The 21,942-nt window shown below is 39.5% G+C and overlaps 1 protein-coding gene across 3 annotated transcripts in view; it reads right to left on the bottom strand.

Moving 5' to 3' along the window:
• brsk2a (BR serine/threonine kinase 2a) overlaps positions 1-21,916 on the bottom strand; it is a 271,523-nt gene extending 249,607 nt beyond the window's left edge. For all 3 annotated transcript variants that reach the window (XM_041796353.1, XM_041796355.1, XM_041796354.1), the window contains exon 1: positions 21,605-21,916. In XM_041796353.1, the coding sequence (XP_041652287.1) occupies positions 21,605-21,698 (94 nt within the window). In that variant the 5' untranslated portion in view covers positions 21,699-21,916. The remainder of the gene's footprint in view (positions 1-21,604) is intronic.
• Positions 21,917-21,942: the final 26 nt, after the last annotated feature.

The following is a 21,942-nucleotide window of genomic DNA, read 5'->3' as shown; positions in this document are numbered from 1 at the left end:
TGATGACATACACTAGACTGAATTTTCCATTAAAGGTCCAGAAGATATTGCATCAATCTGGGGTGACAGCTTTCTTCTGTTTTCTTCTCAGCAGATCATCTTCTTCCTTATTGTTGAAACTTGTTGAGGAGGACCTAATGGAGGTTAAACCCCTCTAAACCCTCTTCTTAATCATTGTCATTAGCTCCACAGTCACCTTCACTCTGACCCTGTCACCTAATGCCTTTGGAGATTAATCACACACAAAAACACACCCATACATCAACGTACGCAGGCGCAGAAATCGTAGAAGCATGTGGCATGTCTGCATTCACATGTGATCTCTGCATCTGTGAAAACACCACAGTGCTCAGCTGTGGCTCATCTGAGGGTGATTAGAAGGAAGCATTAATGCCAGAGCAGCCTCATCCAGGGTATCAGATCTCTTACACTGAATAATCTGGACCTAATTATTCCCCACAGAAAACACCAACATGTGTGGACACATGTGTGCAAGAGGGGGTTATGTGAGTGCAGGTAGGATCCTGTAAGTTTACTATGAACTTTGAAAGGGCGGTAGAGCCTATTTTGTTTGGAAGTCCATTTTTGCCCTGGAAAAAAAAGAAACATAAGCATAAAAGTAATTATTATAAAAGAAAAAAAAACACAAGTTAAAACTCGGAGGGCAAGTTATAACTGCATCCAATACTTGTCTTTCAGGGCCCGTATCGATACAATTATTAGTAGTACATGAGATCAATTAACCGATATCTCAGTGTTGATTGACTGGTAGTCCTGTCAGGCCAGTCAGATAGTGCTGTATGCAGGACATTAGGTGAGGTTGTAGAAAGAGAAAACAAAGCCAGAGGGGAAGACATCCCCTGTAGTGGAGCCAAATAGGGCACCTTTGAATTAATTTACTTCATCAATAATGGGGAGAATATAATGCTAATACTGCTAATCAGCTAACTGCCAAATATCAGCATCAGTAATCAGTCAGCCCCAAATAGAGAGACATAATTATGAGATAGAAATACAGATTTATGGGATACAAGTCAAAGTATTGAGATGCAAAGTCAAAATTAGGAGATAAAAAGTGGAAATTATGTGAAAATAAAAGTTAAAATCATGAGATAAAAAGTCAGAACAATGAGAAAGTCACCATTCTAAGATAAAAAAAAAAGCAGTAATTATGAAAGAAAAATTATGAGATAAAGGTTGAAATTATGAGGTCAAATGTCATAATTAGGAGATTAAAAATCTAAATTATGAGATAAGTGATTAAAATTATGATATTAGAAGTCAGAATAATGGGATAAAAGTTGAAATTATGGAACAAAAAAAATAATTTTTTAAGTTACAAAAAATAAAAATCTGATAGAAAATGTTAACTGTGAGATTAAATCCAAATGAAGAAATAAAAGTCAGAATAATGTAGAAAAGTTGAAATTATGAGATAAGAAGTCAAAATTATGAGATGGCATATTTAGAAGTCAAAATTATTCTCATTATCTCAATTTATTCATCTGAAAATAATGACTTACCTCATCATAACTTCAACACTGTATAATTATGACTTTCTATCATAAAGATGACTTACTGACCGATGAATTTAACATTTTAACTCATGTGTATGTCTAACTATCCTAAAATTTACACTTTAATTCCATAATTTTGAATTTTTTTCTTATAGTTTTGAGATTTTACCTTATAATTTTGACTTTTAATCAAAAAATTTCACCTCTTTACCTCATATTTTAAGCCATGAATCTTGAAATTAGCTTACCTTAACAAAGTTTGACTATTATTGTTTAATTTGCACTTTTTCTGTCATAAAGTTAACTTCTCTGTCATCATTTTGATTTTTATCTCATGATACTGACTTACTTTATCTCATAATTCTGCCTTTCTAATAGTTTTCACTTTCACTACATTTCTCATCTTCTAAGTGGGAAAAATTAGCTTCTATATTTTTTGTCATTGTTCATTTTTAAAATACAATTATGACACATTTTTGAATTTGAAATTCAATATTTATTTTGAAAATATAAAAAGAGAGCAAAATGGTCACACAAAAATAATAATCGATTGTAAATCATCCAGCTTTCTATACTGTATATATATAAACCAGAAAATATGTATTTTTTACATGATCCAAATCTATAACACATTTATATCAGTCAAATATATCATGTCTCATACATGTGTACTGCTCTTACTAAAATTACATCTCCTTATAGACATATTAACTGAATTAATTTTTACTAATTTGGCGAGAAGATGTTGTGGTATAAGCCTATTTTGTTTGTTAAAGCAATGCAGCAGTTAAAGATCTCAAAAGGAGATTGGGAATCACTTAGTGTAGGGAGGCTTATTTACGACCAGATAGATGGAGGACCCTTCTCCTCCTCACTTTAACCACTCTGAGCCTCTCAGTAAGAAATCACAGCCTGCTCAGTGTGGAGCAGATGTAAAGGCAGGCGCCACATCAGGCACAGAGCCTCTGTGTGAACTAGAAGAGGCCTGATGTGAGTCTTGGGACCCTCCTAATGAATCACTCCATAGTCTGGACACATATCTCGGCCCCCAGGAGAGGGGCTGTTTGAGCTCTCTGTACTCATCTTCCATCTCTGTGCATTTATACATTGGGTTTGTCATACATGAAATCACAACAGTATGATTCAAAGGAACAAGAGTACTTCATTAAAGAGCTCTTCAAAGGGGACAAGGGCAGGAAGAAGGGTCTGTTCCTTAAGTCAAACCAGACGGGGGGTTTATTAACTATCTGTCCTAGACAAGTGGATGATTTAAGGACACCAGGATTCAAGTTAAAGTCTCCTTTTGCTGCATTAGATATACTGTCAACAGTAAATGCCTTAAAATAAGCGTGTGTCCTTTCCACTGGCTGCTCGGCCTATTTAAAGTACATTTATAGGGCAGAGAAAATGTGTCTTTTAATTAAAGGCTCTGCTTGATTTAGTGTAGTAGTCTAGGAGAGACAGAGAAAGAAAGAGGGAGGGAGAGGAGATGAACTGAGAAGAAAGGAGGCCCAACATGCAACTCTCTGTCGAGCTTAATGAGCCTGATCTTTCCTGTTTTTATCATCATATGAGATGCTAAATCCTGGAATAACCCAAACCACATCTGTGTACAGGTGTGTTTAAATGTAGTCCTGTGTTTGTCTGCTTCTTACCCTGCTGTGTTTGTCACAGCTGACAGAGAGATCAAAACATAACCATACAAACTCACAGATATGCTACAGCTGACAAAAACAGCCACACTGAGCTCGTCTAGGTAAAGGTTTGAATATTTCATTAAGTCTCATTAAAGAGTGAATAGAGGAGGTTGAAGTATAATGACACTGGTGGAGACAGAGTAAGAAATTCAGGTCCCATGTAAGCCAAATCAGTCCCAGTTGTACAGACACAATCACAAGCTTCAGGGCATCATGAATATGAGCCAACCAATGCCAAATGTTCCCAGTTTAGACAGTGAAGCATCCCTCCTAGCTTGACTAAACTTTGAAAGATGCTTTTATCATGCATCAACCATAAAAAATGCCCTTTAAATGTCCCATAAGGAGAAACTGAGTACTGGGCTGCACTAATCTATTACTTATTACAGTTTTATTCATTTAATGTAAAGAGTAGAAAATGGAAAATAGATCATATGAGGAAAAAAAGAAAGAAATTACCTTGCATAATACAGATTTTTCAAAATAAAGTTTGTATTGTGTAGATTATTCATAAGCAGCAATTTTGATAAGCTATTAGCATTAATCAGGTAATTGTATCTTAGGATTTCACCTAGGGCTCTAAGAATTTAGTTCATATTGTATGCAGCAAATCAGCTAATTAGCTGACTGAAAATGTTAATAATTATGAGTTGAAGCACTTAAAAGCACATGTATTATTTACATAACAAAGGTAATAATTAAACCCATTCTCAAAGCATCCTTTGGTACAAAATCCAACTTATAAATTGTTTTCTCCCCTGCTCAATCTTAAAACAACTACATTTTCCATAGGATGAAATACCTAACTACTTCAAGCATTGCAGTAATAAATACTTGCATTAATAACTGCACAATAAAATGAGCAATCAATGCTAAATATGAGAAGTACATAAAAGAGAAAATCTTTTTTTCTGAAATGTTATCAATGTACAGTGCTTAACAAATTTATTAGACCACCACCCAAAGTAAGGTTTATACCACAGCTGCCCTAAATTAACAGCATTGGTAATTACCAAAATCATTTTTTATGTTCCTGCAATGGTTAATACACCAATATGTAGAAGCTCTTTAACCCAAATGAAATTTTTAATGCTAAAATATAATTATCATTGTATCCATTAATTTTCAAATTTACTGATTTACAAAAAAAACGAAAAAATAGTAAAGCACATTATTATTTCTTGATTAATATGTCAAATTATAGTTATTTACTTGCATTCCTGAACAGAAAAAATCGTTTTAGTGGTTGAATGTTATGCTTGATTAATTTTGGACTTCTCAGAGAAGTCCAGTGAGCCGGCTCAAATTTGGGTTTAAAAAGGTGAATTCAGTTTGAAATTCCTCATTCCTGTTCAAAATGGTAAAACGTCGAGAGCTCACTGAAAATGAAAGAGTCTGCATTAAAGCACTTCATGATGCAGCTGTGGCATAAACCTTACTTTGGGTGGTGGTCTAATAAATTTGTTAAGCACTGTGTATCTACTTTCCTCCTATTTGGGTAAACTGCATGTTATTTTATGATGTTATGTTGTGCTACCCTGCACTGAAATCCCTCTTTGCTGAGAGACAGCAGTTCTGGCTCATGATCACATAATCACAAATTGTTATGTATATGATCCGCTGTTTTTAATGCAAATAAGTGTTTGTTTTCTTCCTCTCACAGTAGGAGGGATGTAAGATAGAAAAACAAGAGGGAAGGGATATCCCAATGCAATTCATCCACTATACAAGCCTCATCTTAATGTGGTGTTTAAATAAACGTCTCTGCAGATATGACTGAAGAAACCATATTATATGTATGAATGTCTGCTATATTGCATGTAGATTTGCATTTTTACATGCACACTTCTCTGCATTTCTGTGTAAATGTAGGTGCATAGAATGAAATCGGGGGGTTAATGCAGCCTGCATGTGTGATGCTCTCTGCAGACTGGCAGGTAGAGACTGCAAGAGGGTAGGCTATGTGTTAAGATTTAATTGAATTTCACCTGCTTTTGTGCAGGTCCAAAACACTCTAGCTTATCCGGCACCTGAATTGCTGCGAGTGAGATATAATCATGGTGCATGAAATGAGCCCTACCTGAGCAGAATGGCAGTGTGAGGCCAGGAGGCTGCAGGGGAATACCTCCATTAGGCAAGAAGCGAGGAAACAAGAGAGCCAGAGGGAGAGGGGTTGAGAATAGAGGAATAATAGTGACAAAATAGGAAGACAGAGGGGATGTTGATCTATATGTTGAGGTAATAAACAAATTACAAGATCAGATGTATGGAAAGGCTTTAGGCTTTTGTTACACAGGCAATCTTAGCCAATGTTTATGCATTTTTGTGCAAGAAGAACAGTGTTTTCTAGGGAAATATTCAGAAATACATTTGAATAAATTCTTCATTTAAAGGCAGAAGGTTGGTTTTCTCTGCTACTGCATGAAAAATGGGATGTGGTTCTCATTTATGAGCTTTAAACAATGCCATTACTGACTTCTTGAGTGATGGTCTACATGGTTTGATCCAGAAGCCCCACGACTACATTTCCATGACAGTGGCATAAAAAATGCATTGTGCATATAAAAAAATAAAGCCAGAGGAAGCTACTTCAGCATGTCAATCAGAGGCAAACAGGTGCAGAGTGCACTGAGAGAAAAGTAGCTGTTATACTAGTCATAATGACACACTCGCATGTGGTTGCAAACACATCAGGGCTGCATGTGTTGTCAGTTTTTGTGTGTAGAGACACTGACACAGACAAATGGACATGTTGGCATGCATTCATGCTCTCATTATGCACACCACAAAACATCAAAACAGCTTTGAGGATGGCAGCTGACCGGCCAAAATTACAACTTACTCCAACAGAGCGACACTCATGTACTCAGCGTGTGAATAAAGACAGGAAAATGTGTCGCTGTGTTGCTACAGTTACAAGCCTTCACACAAAAGGCATAGCTGGTCTGTGAAAGTATATATGAGCAAACAATGCATTAGCTATACAGTGGTATATTTATGTGACTGTAAATGTGAGCACTGACAGATGAACTCCTGCAAGGTTAAACAGAGGACAGAAATGAAAAGTTGATGAACAAGCCACCAAATGTCCTGAAGGTGTGGGCGTTTTAATGTGTCCTCAGGCTTCATAATATGAGCATTTGTCCCCGCTGTGGCTGCGTTTCCTCCACTGATGACGTCAAAGCTCTGCTGCAGTCAGAGGCAGAGCTGGGATTCCTGTAGGAGCTAAACAGCATCCACTCCATACTGCCACACAGCACATTCCTGCATCTCTGTGTGAGCGCATGCCTCTTTTTTTTGCCTCATGTGAGGCCACAACAGTGCGTCTGTTTGGATATTTGTGCTCAATTTGAATGACAATAGATGCAGTGACCCTGAGAGATGCTTTACTGCTGTGACTCTTTTTTTCACACTCAGAAACTGTGTCCTTTTGTGAGCCGGGCCCCCTACTCCTCTTTGCCTCTCATGTTCGTGTGTGTCCCATGAGTTACAGCGCTCAGACGCCGTTATCTATCCACAAAGAACCCGGGAAACACGCAGCGCACACTAAAAACGCACACATGCACAGGCGCACTGCAGCACAAAGCAGCAGCAACATCTGAAATAAGCAGCTTTTAGTGATGAATTAAAAAAATAAGTCAACCATCTGGGATAAAAAGATGAAACCTTCGCCTACTTCATAGCTCTTTCCTTTAATCACTCCATCAACTGTTCCATTAGTCATGAAAGAGTGCAAAAAAGGACAGAGAGAACAGACAAGATGCAAGAAAGGATACTAAAGGAGAAGCAGGAAAGTAGGCAAACAAACAGGAAAGAGGATGAAATAAAAGATCAAATATTCTTTTGACCCCTGAAAAAGACATCATTTTCCCACAGTTACAAAGTGCACTCACTGGATTGCAAAAGGCCAAAAGGTCACTCAACTGATGGATTATTCCTTCTGTACAAAGGCCTCCATAATGGCTTCTGACCTCACAGCAGGGTGGAATTGGATTTAGTGGCTCAGATATTTAACCTACTGGAAGGAAAGAAAACATATTGTTCTTCAGTGCAAAGGAATGGAAGTATCTTCATTACTCACTATAGGATGCTGCGATAGTAATTGGTTGCATTTTTAAAGTGCCTATTACGGGACCCAAGGATGCTTTACAAAAAGACAGAAGACAAGACCTGGCACACAGACAGGCACCAACATGACACGATAGGATTCAATATGATACATGATATGATACAACTGTATAAGATAGAATACAACTCAACACAACACAACATGATACGAAACTGTCTACTATGGCATGACACCAATATGATGCAGATACAATACTGACACAGTGTGAAACAGTATGATGCAGATGATGCAATGTGTTTTCTTTACAATAAATACAAAACTAATGATACAAGATGATGATGGTTTAAACTAGGGCTGGGTGATGATGGCAAAAATCAAAATCATGATTAATCAAACGCTTTACCTCGATTATGATTAAAGAATGAATATTCCACCCCTACCTCCTTACTCTGTTTGTTCTGAAAATTTTTTTTTTTTTAAGTCCAAGAAAAGTAGAAAATAAACACCTTGTATTTCTTGTTAGCACTTAAATTATTTTTATACTGTTGTATAAAAAGTAGAAAATAACTGTTTTAGTGAGTTTTAGTGAACTGGATGGGGATGGGTGCATGACTAGTACTTCTTTTCTTAGGTTAACAGTAGGCTACATGCCTTGCAACACCTGGCTACCTATCTGTGACTGCACAGCCCGAAGTTGTTTTTAAGGGGGTGATGCATTAGTAGAGAGAGAAGGGAAAAATTGAAATAATTGACACAACAGGTTTATGTCGGTAATAGGCTCTAAATGTCGGTTTTGATCATTTTTCAATTAATTGGCCCAGCTCTACATCAAACACCATATGTTGATACAATACAATATGATATGTTTATGTGGAATAATTCAGTACAATAAGATACAATACAATGTTGTTTGTTTGTGGTGGAATCTTAGTCTACTTAACATAATCTCGCAGCTTAGCTTTTAACCAGTGAGATAAGTTAAATACTTGAGTTGTTGATTTCTTTGGTCATCTCTCCCCTTCACTACTTTTGCTTGTTATCTTGGAATTGTCCCCTAAGGTAATTAACTATTTGTTTGTTCATGTGTATTTAAATGAATTATATATTTTTGTTAAAACTTTGAAAGTTAGTCCTGTGGCTGCTTGAGAATTAAGTGAAATGGCCACTTTTCGTGTTGTGTTCTGGCCACCTCTAGACGGGGCATACTACAAGTTTGCAGGTAAATCCATTTAGAGCACCATTTTTTATTTACAAGTGGTTCAATAATTGTATCAAAAAATTCTGACATGCAATACATTTTCATACAGATTTTTTGCCCCACCCCTATTGAAATTGAGCTCCTTCTTAAACATGATTTGATAGCTTTTATAGAATTCTTGTCTGGTTTGCATGGCGTAACAAACACCTTGCAGAAAAGCGGATAGTTTGCCGATGCATAATACATTAGGAAACAGAGCACCTGATCTTCCGATGTTTCTACAGTACCTCTGAGGGGAATAGCTGAACGCATGTTACTGAACCATCAGCCAATAGAAATAGGGCAGCATCCAAATGGGAGAGCATGCTGGCCGTATTAAAAGATTTATGCTGAAATACTTTCACAAACCAGTACAGCACTACAAGGCCAGAGATTTGGGGGAAAGTAGCTCAGGCTGAATGTACAATCCAGGTCAGATGAAGAGAAAACACAAAGACTCACAGCAGACTCACTGCCTGAAGTATGACATCCCCCTGTGATCTGCTTTCATTGTGATAAATAGTCGCGACAGAAGGCTTGACCTGGCAGTGGACTCAAAGCTCTAACCCTTTCTCTGATACAGTGGCAACACAAGAGAAGCAAACAGTTTGTCTTGGAGCCACCACTGATGCTTAACACCTGCGTTCCAGGTGGTTTCTCTATCAACTGACAACAACATCTCCAAAAGTTATCTGAACAGCACAGGGAACAGTTCCATATTCTCCCTCAGTGAATAAAAGACTCCTTGATGTTGTCAGGTGGAGATAAAATAAGTCAGGCTGGCTAACATAGTGTTTGTTCTTTCTAGTGTGGCCAATTGTCAGAAGTCGGAGCCACAGTGAGCAGCCAGCACACGTTGTTGCTTTGTAACCAGTCATCCTCATCTAACCTAATCTCGTCGAGGATTGTCTGCTTCCTTTCAAATGCCAAGCTTCATCTCAGGTGTTTCAGGCATGGGCGACACCGTGCTTCATAGTCTGAAAAGCAGACAACAGAGCAGGAGGCAGTGAAAACTCTGAATGCATCACAATTTCCCTGCTCTCTGCCATCTGGGATGCACCCCTCCGCTAAATGAGTGCACATTTTCATTCATGTACTTTTTCTTGGAAAACAGTCCAAGGGGAGATGCCAGCAGGTCTGCTGAAGCAAAAAGCTCTGTTTGTGTAATTTAAAAGTCATTCATTCACTCTGCTCACACTGAGAACACAACAAAATTCCGTAAGTAAAGCTGATACTTTCTTAATGGCAAGGGATCCCAAGTGAAATTAGCTAGATATGTAAATTTAACTAAGTTCTGTGCTTTGATTCTAATCCATAGAAAAGTGCATTTGATTTATGTTCAATTTTTTAATGTGCTTTGTGAAAACGCTGCCTCTATGACAGCTGTTAATTAAAAAAGATTTTAAAAATTACTTCAATTAGAGGTTGAAAACATTCCAAAAATGGAACATATTTCAAAGAAAATCGTTTCAGTAATGCAAGAGTTAGAACAAAAATAACTTTTTCAACCTTAAGAATTGTTTTTGGATTTTCCTGTATCAAAACCCTTAACAAAATTGCTCATATAGATAAATATACAGTTCTCCGGTTAGAATTTACTTAGGTTCAAGTAAAAGTACTGGTCTATAAATCTACTGAAAGTAAGTAATCAATTTAAAGTTACTTTAAGTACTGCATAGCTACTGAGGAGTTTAATGGTGAAATATTATCTTTCCCATATAGATCTTCAACCAGGTTTTTCAGGTAAAGTCACACCTCTGTAACAAAGGCAGATACACTTAAATTTAACAATTTAAACATATCTATATTGGTCTACACTATACATTGTCAAACTACAATTAAGTGTTAAGTATTTCACAGTATGACAGAGCTGCAGTAACTCTAAATCTTGTTGTAAGGTGGGTGTCCTCTGGACAAAACAAAGCAGAGTCAATTTCCTTGCAAAGCAATGCAGACTGATAGAGTACACTCTGCATCATTTAGGAACATCTAAAGTCACATGCATGGACTCTAACTCAGTGAATAACTTCACTCATGGTGCAAAAACAACAATCCCAGCAGAACCCAGCAGGAATCACTGCAACAGGAAACACCCAGATGTAACTAATCACTCTGCCCAAGGGCGTGATGGGAAATTACAGCTACAACAGCAGCTGTTTTGGGATGTGATGTGTAATTATTTTCTTGCTTTGTGGTAATGTGTAGTCAACATAGGTGGAAAAAGTACAAGAGTATTGTGCTCAAGTAAAAGTACAGTTACTCTGGTTAAAACTTACTAAAAAGTACTGATTTCAAATTTACTCAAAGTACAAGTACACAAAAACTAATCAATTACAGTAATTTGAGAAAATGTCGTTATTTTACACCCCTGTATATCACATCAGATCGACCTATGACAAATGTCTCTGCATGAACAGCCAGAGTGCACTACATCAGTTAGAAAACTGTACCAAAGTCAAGGTCACTGGCCCACCCATCTCTTTGATAATGGATAAGGTAGCAGGGCAGACAGTGATGGGGGGATGAGCACTGAGCTTCCCCCCTGATCTGAGGACAGCCTGCCAAGGCTCGCTGAGCTGACAGCAACTAAAGCCGAGGCTCCCCACATGTGCTAATCTCCCAGATTTAAATGGGAACACAGCACACAGCGCAGAGAGCACAGAGCAGGGCAAGCCTGTCTGATCCATGACCGTATGTCTGAGCACACGCACAAACATGCAGCCTGCACAAGCATGCGCTCAAACACAAACATGAGAAAACACACACTTATTGTCATGATAATATGAAGAGATCAGGCTGATAAATAGATACAAGTCAGAAGTTGCATGCATGATGCAACAGAGTATGACTTTAACCTCAGATTATGGTCACTTTAAGAGCAGGAGAGGAAGAGAAAGTAAGAAAGAGCATTCCCTTTTTTCTTCATGAGGGCAGACTGGGAACCAGCAAGAAGCAGGGAAACCATGACAACCAGACAACCATGCTTGGCAACCAACCCGGCGTTCTCACAGTCAAAGCCAGACATGCGGCTCAGCAAGAGTTAATCTAAGCTGGGTGAGAGGAAGAGAGAGAGAGGCTGATTAAAGCTACTGCTGCGAACAGACGTTCAGTTTACTATACATCTTAAATAGCCCATGTTTACTAAGGTAGCTGGCCTAATGACCAACAAAACTGCAGCTCTGAAAGTGCACAAAAACTGGGGCAGGCAGAGGTTTTTCTGGAAGTAAATCACAAAGCATATTTTATTGAAGCCACAGTGTGAAGTCATATATAAAAGTAACTCTTTGGAGCACCGGTGCAAAGAGAAACGGTGTGTTTCTGCTTGTATTCTCTCTGGAAAACTAGTGCAATGAAAGTCTAAATAGCGTGAGGCGATAACAAATTTCTCAGCCGAGCAGGGATGGAGAGCGCAGCATGGGGAAAAGATGGTGTTTGTATGATAATGGATGTGTGTTTTGTGTCATGGTGTAAACGGTGGAAAATGGACCCTTGAAGCATGTCATCCTAACCTGATTCTCCACGAACATGACACAGAAACACAGCGTGGGGATAAACAGTGTTAGGAGGATATCCAAATAGGATACGATGAGGCCTGTCCAAAAAAAAAAATACACAAAAACTCATTGGCCCTCAGAGACCAATCCTGCAATCCATCTCTTATTCACTGACCTCCCATGTAAAGATTGAGCCCTTTCCTCCTCTGGGGGTCAGCAATAGAGAGATGAAAATCAAGGAGGAGGGGAGGATAATGAAGAGAGTGATCAATACTTTGCCTTAATTAATAACCTCCACTGCAGTCTGAGCATTCAAGACCGCTTCATGCTCTCTCAGTTCAAGGTTTTTTTCTCCTGTATTCTCCTTCTCTTACTCCTCCTCCTTCCGTCTCTCTCCTCCCCCCAGTTCTCCACATCTTTCCTCATCATTAATCTCTGAAAATCGTTGGCTACATACATTTCTCCCAATCGATGCAATTCCACTGAGGTCTTGTCTGATTTACCACATGGCTGGGCCCCTGTATGAATCTTGACTGGCCAGGGGACGAGGGACAGAGGATGGGGAGAGAGATGGGGATGGGACGAGAGGGGAACCAAATGACAGAGACAATCATCATTATATAACCTCAGTCAAAGTCAGAGACAGCCCTGTTTCAATGCACTTAAGCCATGGTTTCTATGTGTATGAATTGGCTGGGAAACAGCCAACACTGAGGTATTTATTCCAAAAAGCTCACAAATAGGCACCATATGTATGAGCTTAGGCAAAGACACAGTCAAACCTACACTCCCACCATTTAGGATACATTTCAGGGCTGAGGAAGCAGGGCTTTGGCTTTCGCCACACATTCAAACAGCTGAGACCAGGCAGCCTTGGCTTCCTGCTCCACAGCTCTGATCCAGCTTGCTAACACAGGGCGCTACCCAGCTGGGAGCGACTCGGCATAGCCACTGGGTCAGGGCTTTTCTGACTTGAATCTCTGAACAGGCCCTCTGAAACACGGGGTCTATGATCGCAGCCTTTTATTTCTTGCTTCACTTGCCAATTTTAGGTCAAAGCTGCCGACTTTTTCTGGGTAATCTTGGGAACGCGGTTGAGATAGACACCTGTGTTTGAGCTCAACATGGGTATCAAGATTATTTCAGCACAGAAGCAACAGGTCAGCGAGAGTGTGAGCATCTGTGCCACACACATTTATGCTCACAGATGCACTTAGTTTCTGTGGATTTGCCAAGTGGTTTTTCACTGACAGCATCGACGGAGCATTCCCTCCTCACTTGTCATCATCAGGAATATCATGTGTGGTGAAACAGTATGGATCTTTTCTAGCAGACAGGAAATCTTTGGGAGAGCCTATTGATCCGAATCAACCACCCCTGCTCACCAGCTATCAATCAATGTCGAATTAACGGTTTCACGTTAGCATCAAATGGACTGTTCTGGTCCAATTGGGCATGCATGTGCAGGTGTAAATGCATTAAAAGGGATCCGTTTTATTTCAAGAGCAATAAACTGACCAGCTCTTTGCTGAAATGAAAACACAAACAGCAGGATGCTGGATTAAATGGCTCATAAGCCCACTGAACCCAGAACAAGAACTCTCTAGCAGATAGACAGATACTCAGTGAGCTTTGCAGAGAAAGACAACGCAGGGCCCAACATCACAGGCAGCTTTTTGTCAGATGATCAGTCAATATAAAGCCCCGAAGCGCACACTATTTCACTCTCTAAAAACGTCAATCAAACAATCAAGGAGCCTACACATCAACCTCCACCTCTTAGCTTGTCAATACCAGTGTCGTGCCAAAAAACAAGGACTTACTCTGGATTAGAGTGGCAGTGTTTTCCAGACAAAAGGCCTCTATCCCACTAATCAACAGCCGTCAGAAACTAAGTAAAGGCAAACCAGGGCACTGTTTTCCAACATATTAGTGGAACAGAAGAATGATTCAGCCCGTTTTAAGGCTCTGTGCTGGCAAAAGTACAAATCCACAATCTTTGGACTTGTCAAACAAACAGTCAGAAAAACAAAAAGGTTTTTACTCCAAACCATACCGGGATGGATACATTTGAAAAGGGTTCATAAGTTTAACAAATGTTCTCATTTGCAAAGTTGCTCTAGCATTGGAGCATCTTTAAAAGGAATACGACAACAATTTTTTACATGTTTGGTAATTTCAAGTTGTCAGGAGTAATGAGGAAACTGCTAAGACTCAGCTTTAGACGCATTCAGGCATAAATACTAAAGAGGCATGATGTTGGACTTTTGCAGATATCTGATACACCAATATTTTCAAACCCATTTTCACCAATAACAGTATATACAAACATTTTTTTTGTAAAGAACAGCAAGTCCCTCAAGCACTAGACCAGGCCTCCCATCAAAATTAATTCTCATAATTAAACAGCAGGTTTGCATGGTAGTTGCCTGAGACAATCAGGACAAAGTGCTTAAAGTAAAACAAAAACCTTCATCTCTGAATCAAAACCAGCTAGTTCAGACCTAAACATTATTTTTGAGAACCTGCTTAAATTCTCTAAGAATGGGGATAATAAGAGAAAAAAACTAATGATGTCCCATACTGGATTTTTGCCAATATCTGACATGCCGACATTTCCAAGCTCATTTTAGCCAGGGCTGAATGATTTGGAAAAATAATGTAACTGCGTTTTTTTCCCCCAGTATTGTGATTTTGATATGATACATGATCATTTGTGAAGTCTGTGACTGACTGTCGACCATCGGATTACAGTCCAGGGTGTACCCTGCCTCTAGCCCAATGACAGCTGGGATAGGCTCAAGCCCCCCTGTGACCCCAAACGGGATAAGTGGTATAGAAAATGGATGGATGGATGGATTATTTCTGAAGTTCCTCATCTTTTGTATTTTCCAACAAACACAAGCATTTAATCATTATATATTAAAACCAACACAATATTACATTAAAGAAGGGCTGAAAAACTTGGAAAAAATTGCAAATCGGATATGAATTCTTGTATTGAGGGGAGTGATCATTTTTATATTGTTCTAACATTCAATAAAAAAACTTTCAAAAATGAAGAAAATATTATTTTTTTAATATTTTAAAAAAAGTGACACTTAAGTGATTGCCTGATATTTAATGCATAACGTCTCTGCTGCTGCGAAAAAAAATTTAATCTGGTATTTTGACAATAATTTCAGTTCAAAGAAATATTGCACCTTCCGCAATTTGAAAATTGCAGCCAGCCATATTGCGATTTAATCTAAGTGCAATTAATTGCCCAGCCCTATTTTAGCCATTATCAATATACACATTGTGTTGTAAAGCACACCAAGTCATCTCCTGTGCTATAATTGCTGAAAGACAGAGGCTGAGAGAGGCTGAGTCAAGCAGACCTTAAGAGTGGGGACAGTCTATTAGTTCTTTTATGTTTGGGTAAGGGCCTCCTTGAGCGTGTGCTGCCTTAGACCTGGGGGGCTCTCAGACTTTTCAGCCCGCAAACCCAAAATAAAGGTGCCAGAGACTGGGGACCCCACTGTATGTGAAGGTGGATGAAGAATAGTTGAAAAAAAGCCGTGAATGTTTAAGAATAGTCGTGTGCAGACTTACATTTTAAGGATTTTTTAAACATTACTTTGATTTCAGCATAAATCTTACTAAATAACCACTAAAATTATGCATATAAATATTTTTATAAAAATTGGTAAAATATACAATTTGAAATCATTTCAGAATATTCTTAGTTTTTTGGGAGCTACAAGTGACCCCCTCTTAGTGTCTCGTGACCCCTAAGGGGGTTCTGACCCCCACATTGGGAACCACTGCCCTAGGGTTGGCTCTGATGATAGTTATACATTTTACTGAATATTTAAGGATAAATTAGGACATATATGGGAGGAATGTGCTCCCCATATTTTCAGCTGTAAATACTGACAGAATTATTCATATCTGTGATGCAATATTTAATTCTTTAAGACATTATCTGCCGATACTAAAATTATGCCTATCATTCATCCTTTAAAAAACCTTTGTCTGATGATTTTGCTTCAAACTACACAAAAATTTGTACATTCTGCGATTTGTATTGCCAATATATGGACTATAATTATCAGCAGACATTATCATATCTATATTCATTAACTTTTAACCACAGAAATCTGTTTTTTCTATCTGGAGAAATAAAATGAGATACTGTGGCATGCATAAGCCCTATCCCATTTTCAGACAGCTGCAGACTTTGATTAAACTGTTCATTCTACTTCAGATTGGGGATGTGTGGAGGAGGGACAGTTGGTCTGATCTGTCCAGAGAGTGTGACAATCAGGCTGGAGCAGATTAGTCTGTGTGCCATAACTGCTGTGTTGTGCCTAAACAGGCTCATATTTAGTTAAACTGAGCAGTTAAATTTTTCATTAGAGCATAGTTTATGTGGAGACAGAGGCCAACCGCTTCCGTTACATGTTGCAGAGAGTTCAGCACTCTGTGGGCTGAAATTTGACAGCACTTGGTAAGCATCCTGCTCAGTCTGTCAACACGTCCCAGGCCTGAAATGTAGAAATGATAGCTCCTCCTGTGTTCTTTTAAAAATAAAAGCTTGAGCTTGAGCGTTTTATTCTGAAGCTGTTTCCAGGACGGTTGTTTAATGAATGAATTTGCTTGCAGGATTGCTCAGGTCTGTCTTGGAGTGACTAATAATTATTATAATCCCCTCATATGCATAAGAACTGAAACGTTGTTGGAACAAGGTGAACACTGTTTCTTCAACGTGATGTTGTCATTTAATTTGTTGGTTCACTAGGAGTCTTGCACCAAAAGTAGTAATGAAATAAAACACTGGCATCAGCTCAGTTGTTACTTTCAACATTTGTTCATTGGTTTCTGCCCTAATTTTCCCAATCAGTGCATCTCTACTAGAAACCCAAAAGAACTATATCACTTGTACACAACCTTGGTCTGGTTCCACTGTTCAAGCACAATGACTCTACAAATGGCCTCCATGCTTCTGTGACTTGAGCTGCAATCAGTAGCCAGCCATGCAGACACTCCATATCTATAGGCCCCATCAGGCCCCAGTGCACACCTGACGGAGACGGACCCCCACACATAACCTCAAGAAACTAAAGGCACAAACTGAAGGTGACAGCATATCATAGACTAGAAGAATCTGGTGACTGAAAGCAAACACTGTAAAAAAAACAAATCTGGCATTGCAAATCACATCTGAACTCCCTGCCCTTTGCATTTGTAATTCTGCAGTATCATGGAACAGCTAAGTTGCTAAGCTAAAGCCGGCAAACCCATGCTTCCTTTGGGCCACGTGAGTGCGTGAGTGAGAGCCGAGGAGACTTTGGCTGTGTAGGGGATTAGATCAGGAAGCCAAACCAGAACCACTGTGGTGGCCATGTGTGTGACTGTTTGTGTGTGTGTGTGACAGGACGAGGCCCTAATCACTTAATGAACACGGAACAGCACCACTCCTCTGAGCAGGACAGCCAGATCAACCAGGAGGCCCTTCCGCTTTCTCCCTCTCCTATAATACCAGCCAACCGCAGCCTGGGAAAGCTCACATGGGATTGTACCCACTGGACGGTCCCAGCTGCCACTCATGATCACGCCCAGCTGATTGGGCGCAAACAGTTGCCAAGTCAACCCTTGTGGTGGGGCATGGGAAAGAGATCTGACAGATTAACGAATGGTTAATGGGCGAATGGGATATTATGCACTGTCATTAATCTAAAATAGGGTTGGCATGAAACAGCAACACAGACGCCAGTAAGCAAATGATTTTTCTAACACAGGACACACACACAGATAATGTTGTGCCCTGTTAGTGCTGTACATTTGAAACATGCTAATATAATTGGAAAAACCAGGCTGAAAGCATTTGAAATGGATGGACATTTAATTAGAATTTTCTATCTTAGTAAAAATTGAAAGTCAAAATGAGGGAAAATCAGCTTCACACAAGTCATTGTTTGCTTCTCTATTGCTCTGACATTCACGGCTGGAATAAAAAGCATCCAAATCTGCCTCAATGCTCACGTAAATACATCCTGAGCCATGGATGATCTCAGAGACACCATATCATTAAACGTCTACACCCAGCGGACCATAGAAGCAGCTCTATATACAGCCATAAACAGCCATTAGACACTCCTGAGAGCTATCTGAAGAAAAGCCCCGTCTGGCTGCGAGTGATCCTCCTGAAAACAAACGTGGTTAAATATGAGCAGAGGAAGAAAGGGAGACTCCGCGCGGTGTTTTAATACTGCATTTGTTATGAATCTGTTATGAGAAACTGGAACATGGGCTGCAACGCTAATTTTTTGTTTCAACATTGTTTGATCGTACTTCAGTCATCCTACTGCAGATTAGAAGATAACTTGCATTTCAAGTAGAGCTCCACTGACTTTGATGGAACACGCTTATAAATTAAAGGTCCTGTGAGGAGCTTTTATGTTTTTTTTCATGTCTTAAATGCAACTTATGATGAATCTTTTGAGTCACTGAGAAATCAAATAACAATATTCTGGCAGAGTGGTGTTAGCCACCTTGTTTGACACCTACCCTGCTAAAGAGGTGCCAGGCACACAGAATAAACAAAAATCAGTGTTGGTGATGGTTTGATTTCATTCTGGTGCTCACTTGAAGACATCAGTGTTAATTTTAGCATGGTTTATTACCAGCCTCAATCTCCTCACAGAAGCTTTAACATAATGACAAATACAACAAATGGATTTAAAATTTAGTTTGTCAAGAAAAAATTTAATGTTCTAAAGTGAGAATTCGGTTTGAGACTGTTAGATTAAGTTGGTTTCATACATCACTCTTCAGACAAATCAAACAACAGTGATGTACCACCTGTTCTGGGAGCTTGTAATGTCAATCTCTGTGGTATTTTCTGGGTTGGTAAAAATCACGGCTGTAAAATGATCAAACTTTTAGTCATGATAAATCTCAGACTTTCAATAACAAACCATGACTGATCTTCCTTTGTCGCATTTTGAATTACACTTTTTTACATTTAAAGGTGATGTTGTTTCATATTGTCTTAGACTAAAGGTAGGCTAACTGACATCCTGTTTAGATATAGACATGCTTTTATTTTGAAATAAACTATCAAACTTTGAGTTAATTGAAGATTATGACATGAACTTACCTGAAGAAAAAGGGCACTTCTTATGGATTAAAAATGAAAATAAGGGAATTGTGAAATCACAAGGTGACTTTGGACTTGTCCTCTGAGCTGTCTGGGAAACTTTTAGAGTGAAATTAGACATTAAGGTGCAGTGGTGTATCTATTTTACATCGCTCTGGCTGCAGGGAGATTTTACAGTGGCTTAGCCAAAGTGGGGGAACAATGAAGCATGTAATTAATACGATAAAAACATAATCAGTAGATCATTTAAAGCTCCTGCTAGGACTTCTTAGCTGGATATGAAATAGACTAACAATAACCCTCTGAACTCCACGGGATTGCTCATGATCTCAAGTGGTAGCGCATGTGTTGTTAATAATATCTCAGGAACAATATGACGTAGGAACTGCAACCAGAAACGTACCTTTTGTCGATCTGCTCACGTCATATGCTCCAAATTCTTCTTCTATCGTTTTATGGTGGTAACCACCAATCAAGGCCAGCCAGAGATTAACAAGAGACAAGATAACTATCCGCCAGTTTGAAAAATGAATATTGTCCTTTATGCCCCAATTAATGAAAAGACAATTTTTGCACTACTAAAATGGGATTCATGCACATTCTACTCACTGATAAACCACTAGTGCAAAATTTAAATGGGTTTTATAACAATAAATGATAGTGACAGTGTCTGTTGTGTGTTTGTTAGAAAGTTGTTTATTCTCCTGATAGGCAAATTATATGATATTTAATATCTGTTTTGTTCTTACACTTGTTATTTTCTGATCTTTAACTCTTGATACACCCATCTGATATCCTTGCAGCACACATTTTCTGATAGTCCATGTTGTCCTGAAAATATAGATGTCTATAACTTCATTGTGCTTTAAAGGGTTGAGATTCTGCATGCATTTTTGCATAAAAATGCTGGTGGACAAAAAAACTGGCTTGGGCTTCCAATGGGTAATACTGATGTATCTATATGGACTACAAAAGCACACGCGAACATCTGCACTGAGACAAACTGTTTCTATTTCTAGGAGATAGTTTTAATTCCTGAAATAACTTCAACTGGTATGGATGTCAAAAGAATGGAGAGGCATGCAGCAGAACTTTGTTGTCATTTGTCTAAAGCTAAGATTCTGATGTGAGAACTGAAGAAAGCAGGACGGGATTTTTGATAGAAACACAAAATTCCTTACCGGGGCTTTAAAATGAGTGATGAATTTGGGTGTGTTTATTTAATGTCTTGTACTGTTCATTATTTAGTGAAGGAGTAGACAGAGACAAACTCCTTTGTACTTGGGGACTCTCCAGGTGAATGAAGCGAATATACTATGTAGCAGAGACACACACACACAAGCATTTACAAGAACGCACGGCTGCTCAGCATGACCAGCTGGACCCTGGTAGAGGGAAGCAACGCCTATATTGTAGCCGTTTTAGACAACAGATGGGAGGAAAATCTCTCAGCTGAGAGTAGAGGAAAAAGAGGAATAGTCTCTTACTCTCTCTCTCTCTCTTTAAGGGTGGTGTGCTTCCAGAGCATGCTGCATCACTCCTGCCATTCCTGCCCACACTGGGCTGTGCCTCTCCTCTCACATGGCTCTACTGCTGGCTGCAGAGTTGATCGCAGAAGATTCTCACTAAAAGCAGCACGCAAACACTATAAAACCACACAAAACATGCAAGCATGACATCAAATTGCAAGAGTGGGCAGGTATCTTTGATTGTAAATGGTGCATGTGCTATGCAACTTTGACAAACTGCAATGTCATTGCTGTGCATGCTGAGATAAAGCATGTGCTCATTATTCAGGAAGCCCTGCTACACTCTCCAGGGTGTGTGAATATAGATCAGTGTAGCTCTTATTCCCTCAGCTCGTGGTGTAATCTGTCAAGGTGGGACCCTCTACCATCCGTATCGGGAAGGAGACCCACGTATTGCAGTCAGAGCCTATAGGAGAAACGCCTGCCTCCTTCCCTGCCTGCCTGCCTGCCTGCGGACTAAGAATAGATCAATGTATCAGGCAAATCGGGATTAACGGCGCTGTGCTCCAATCACAGGACTCACACTCACACAAACAGGACAGCCAGGACAAAAAAAAGTTCATTTTCACAGCCTCGTCACACTGTCATCATCTTTGACAATTTGATGGTTTCCACGTTGCTCTGCTCCTGAAAACACACACCCAGTCCAACGCCAACGCACAACCAGCAAACCAGCAATGTAAAGCACCTAAATCCCCTCCGTCCCACTGTGTTAGCAATGATAAGGCTATGTCAGCTCGCGCAAGAAATAGCATAACAACCACCCAAATAATTACCCACAAGGCTTGGCAGGTGTTTGTAACTAAGCGGTTAGTTATTTATCACCTGCAGACAACCAGCCGGCCGAATATGAACTCGCTGTGTAAAACAAATAGTGCAATTAAAGGGGATGCAGAGAGCAAGCTGTCCCAACTAACCTGTCTGTCCTTTTCCCAGCGTCTTCTCCAAACGGTAAGGTCCCACGTAATTGGCATGTTGGGCACCGCTGTTGTCTTTACCGGACGATGACATGTCGAATCAGTGTGAATGTTGGACACTTTCTACAATAAAAGCGTAGATAATAAACACTCCTCGCGCGAGGTCCAAGCCGCTGTCGCCTGTTTTCCTTTAACTCCACAGCCTCTTCTCGTCCTCGCGCGCTCTCTCTCTGTCGCTTTCTGGCTCTTTTTCCCTACCTCACTCGCTGTTTGAGGAGGTGAGGCTCGCTCTTTCTCTCCTCTTTTCTCCTATCGCTGCAGACGAGCCGCAAGTGCCT

The sequence above is a fragment of the Cheilinus undulatus genome, linkage group 9 (genome assembly GCF_018320785.1).
Source record: "Cheilinus undulatus linkage group 9, ASM1832078v1, whole genome shotgun sequence".
In the NCBI taxonomy this organism is placed as follows: domain Eukaryota; kingdom Metazoa; phylum Chordata; class Actinopteri; order Labriformes; family Labridae; genus Cheilinus; species Cheilinus undulatus.
This window is presented reverse-complemented; position numbering and strand designations above follow the sequence as displayed.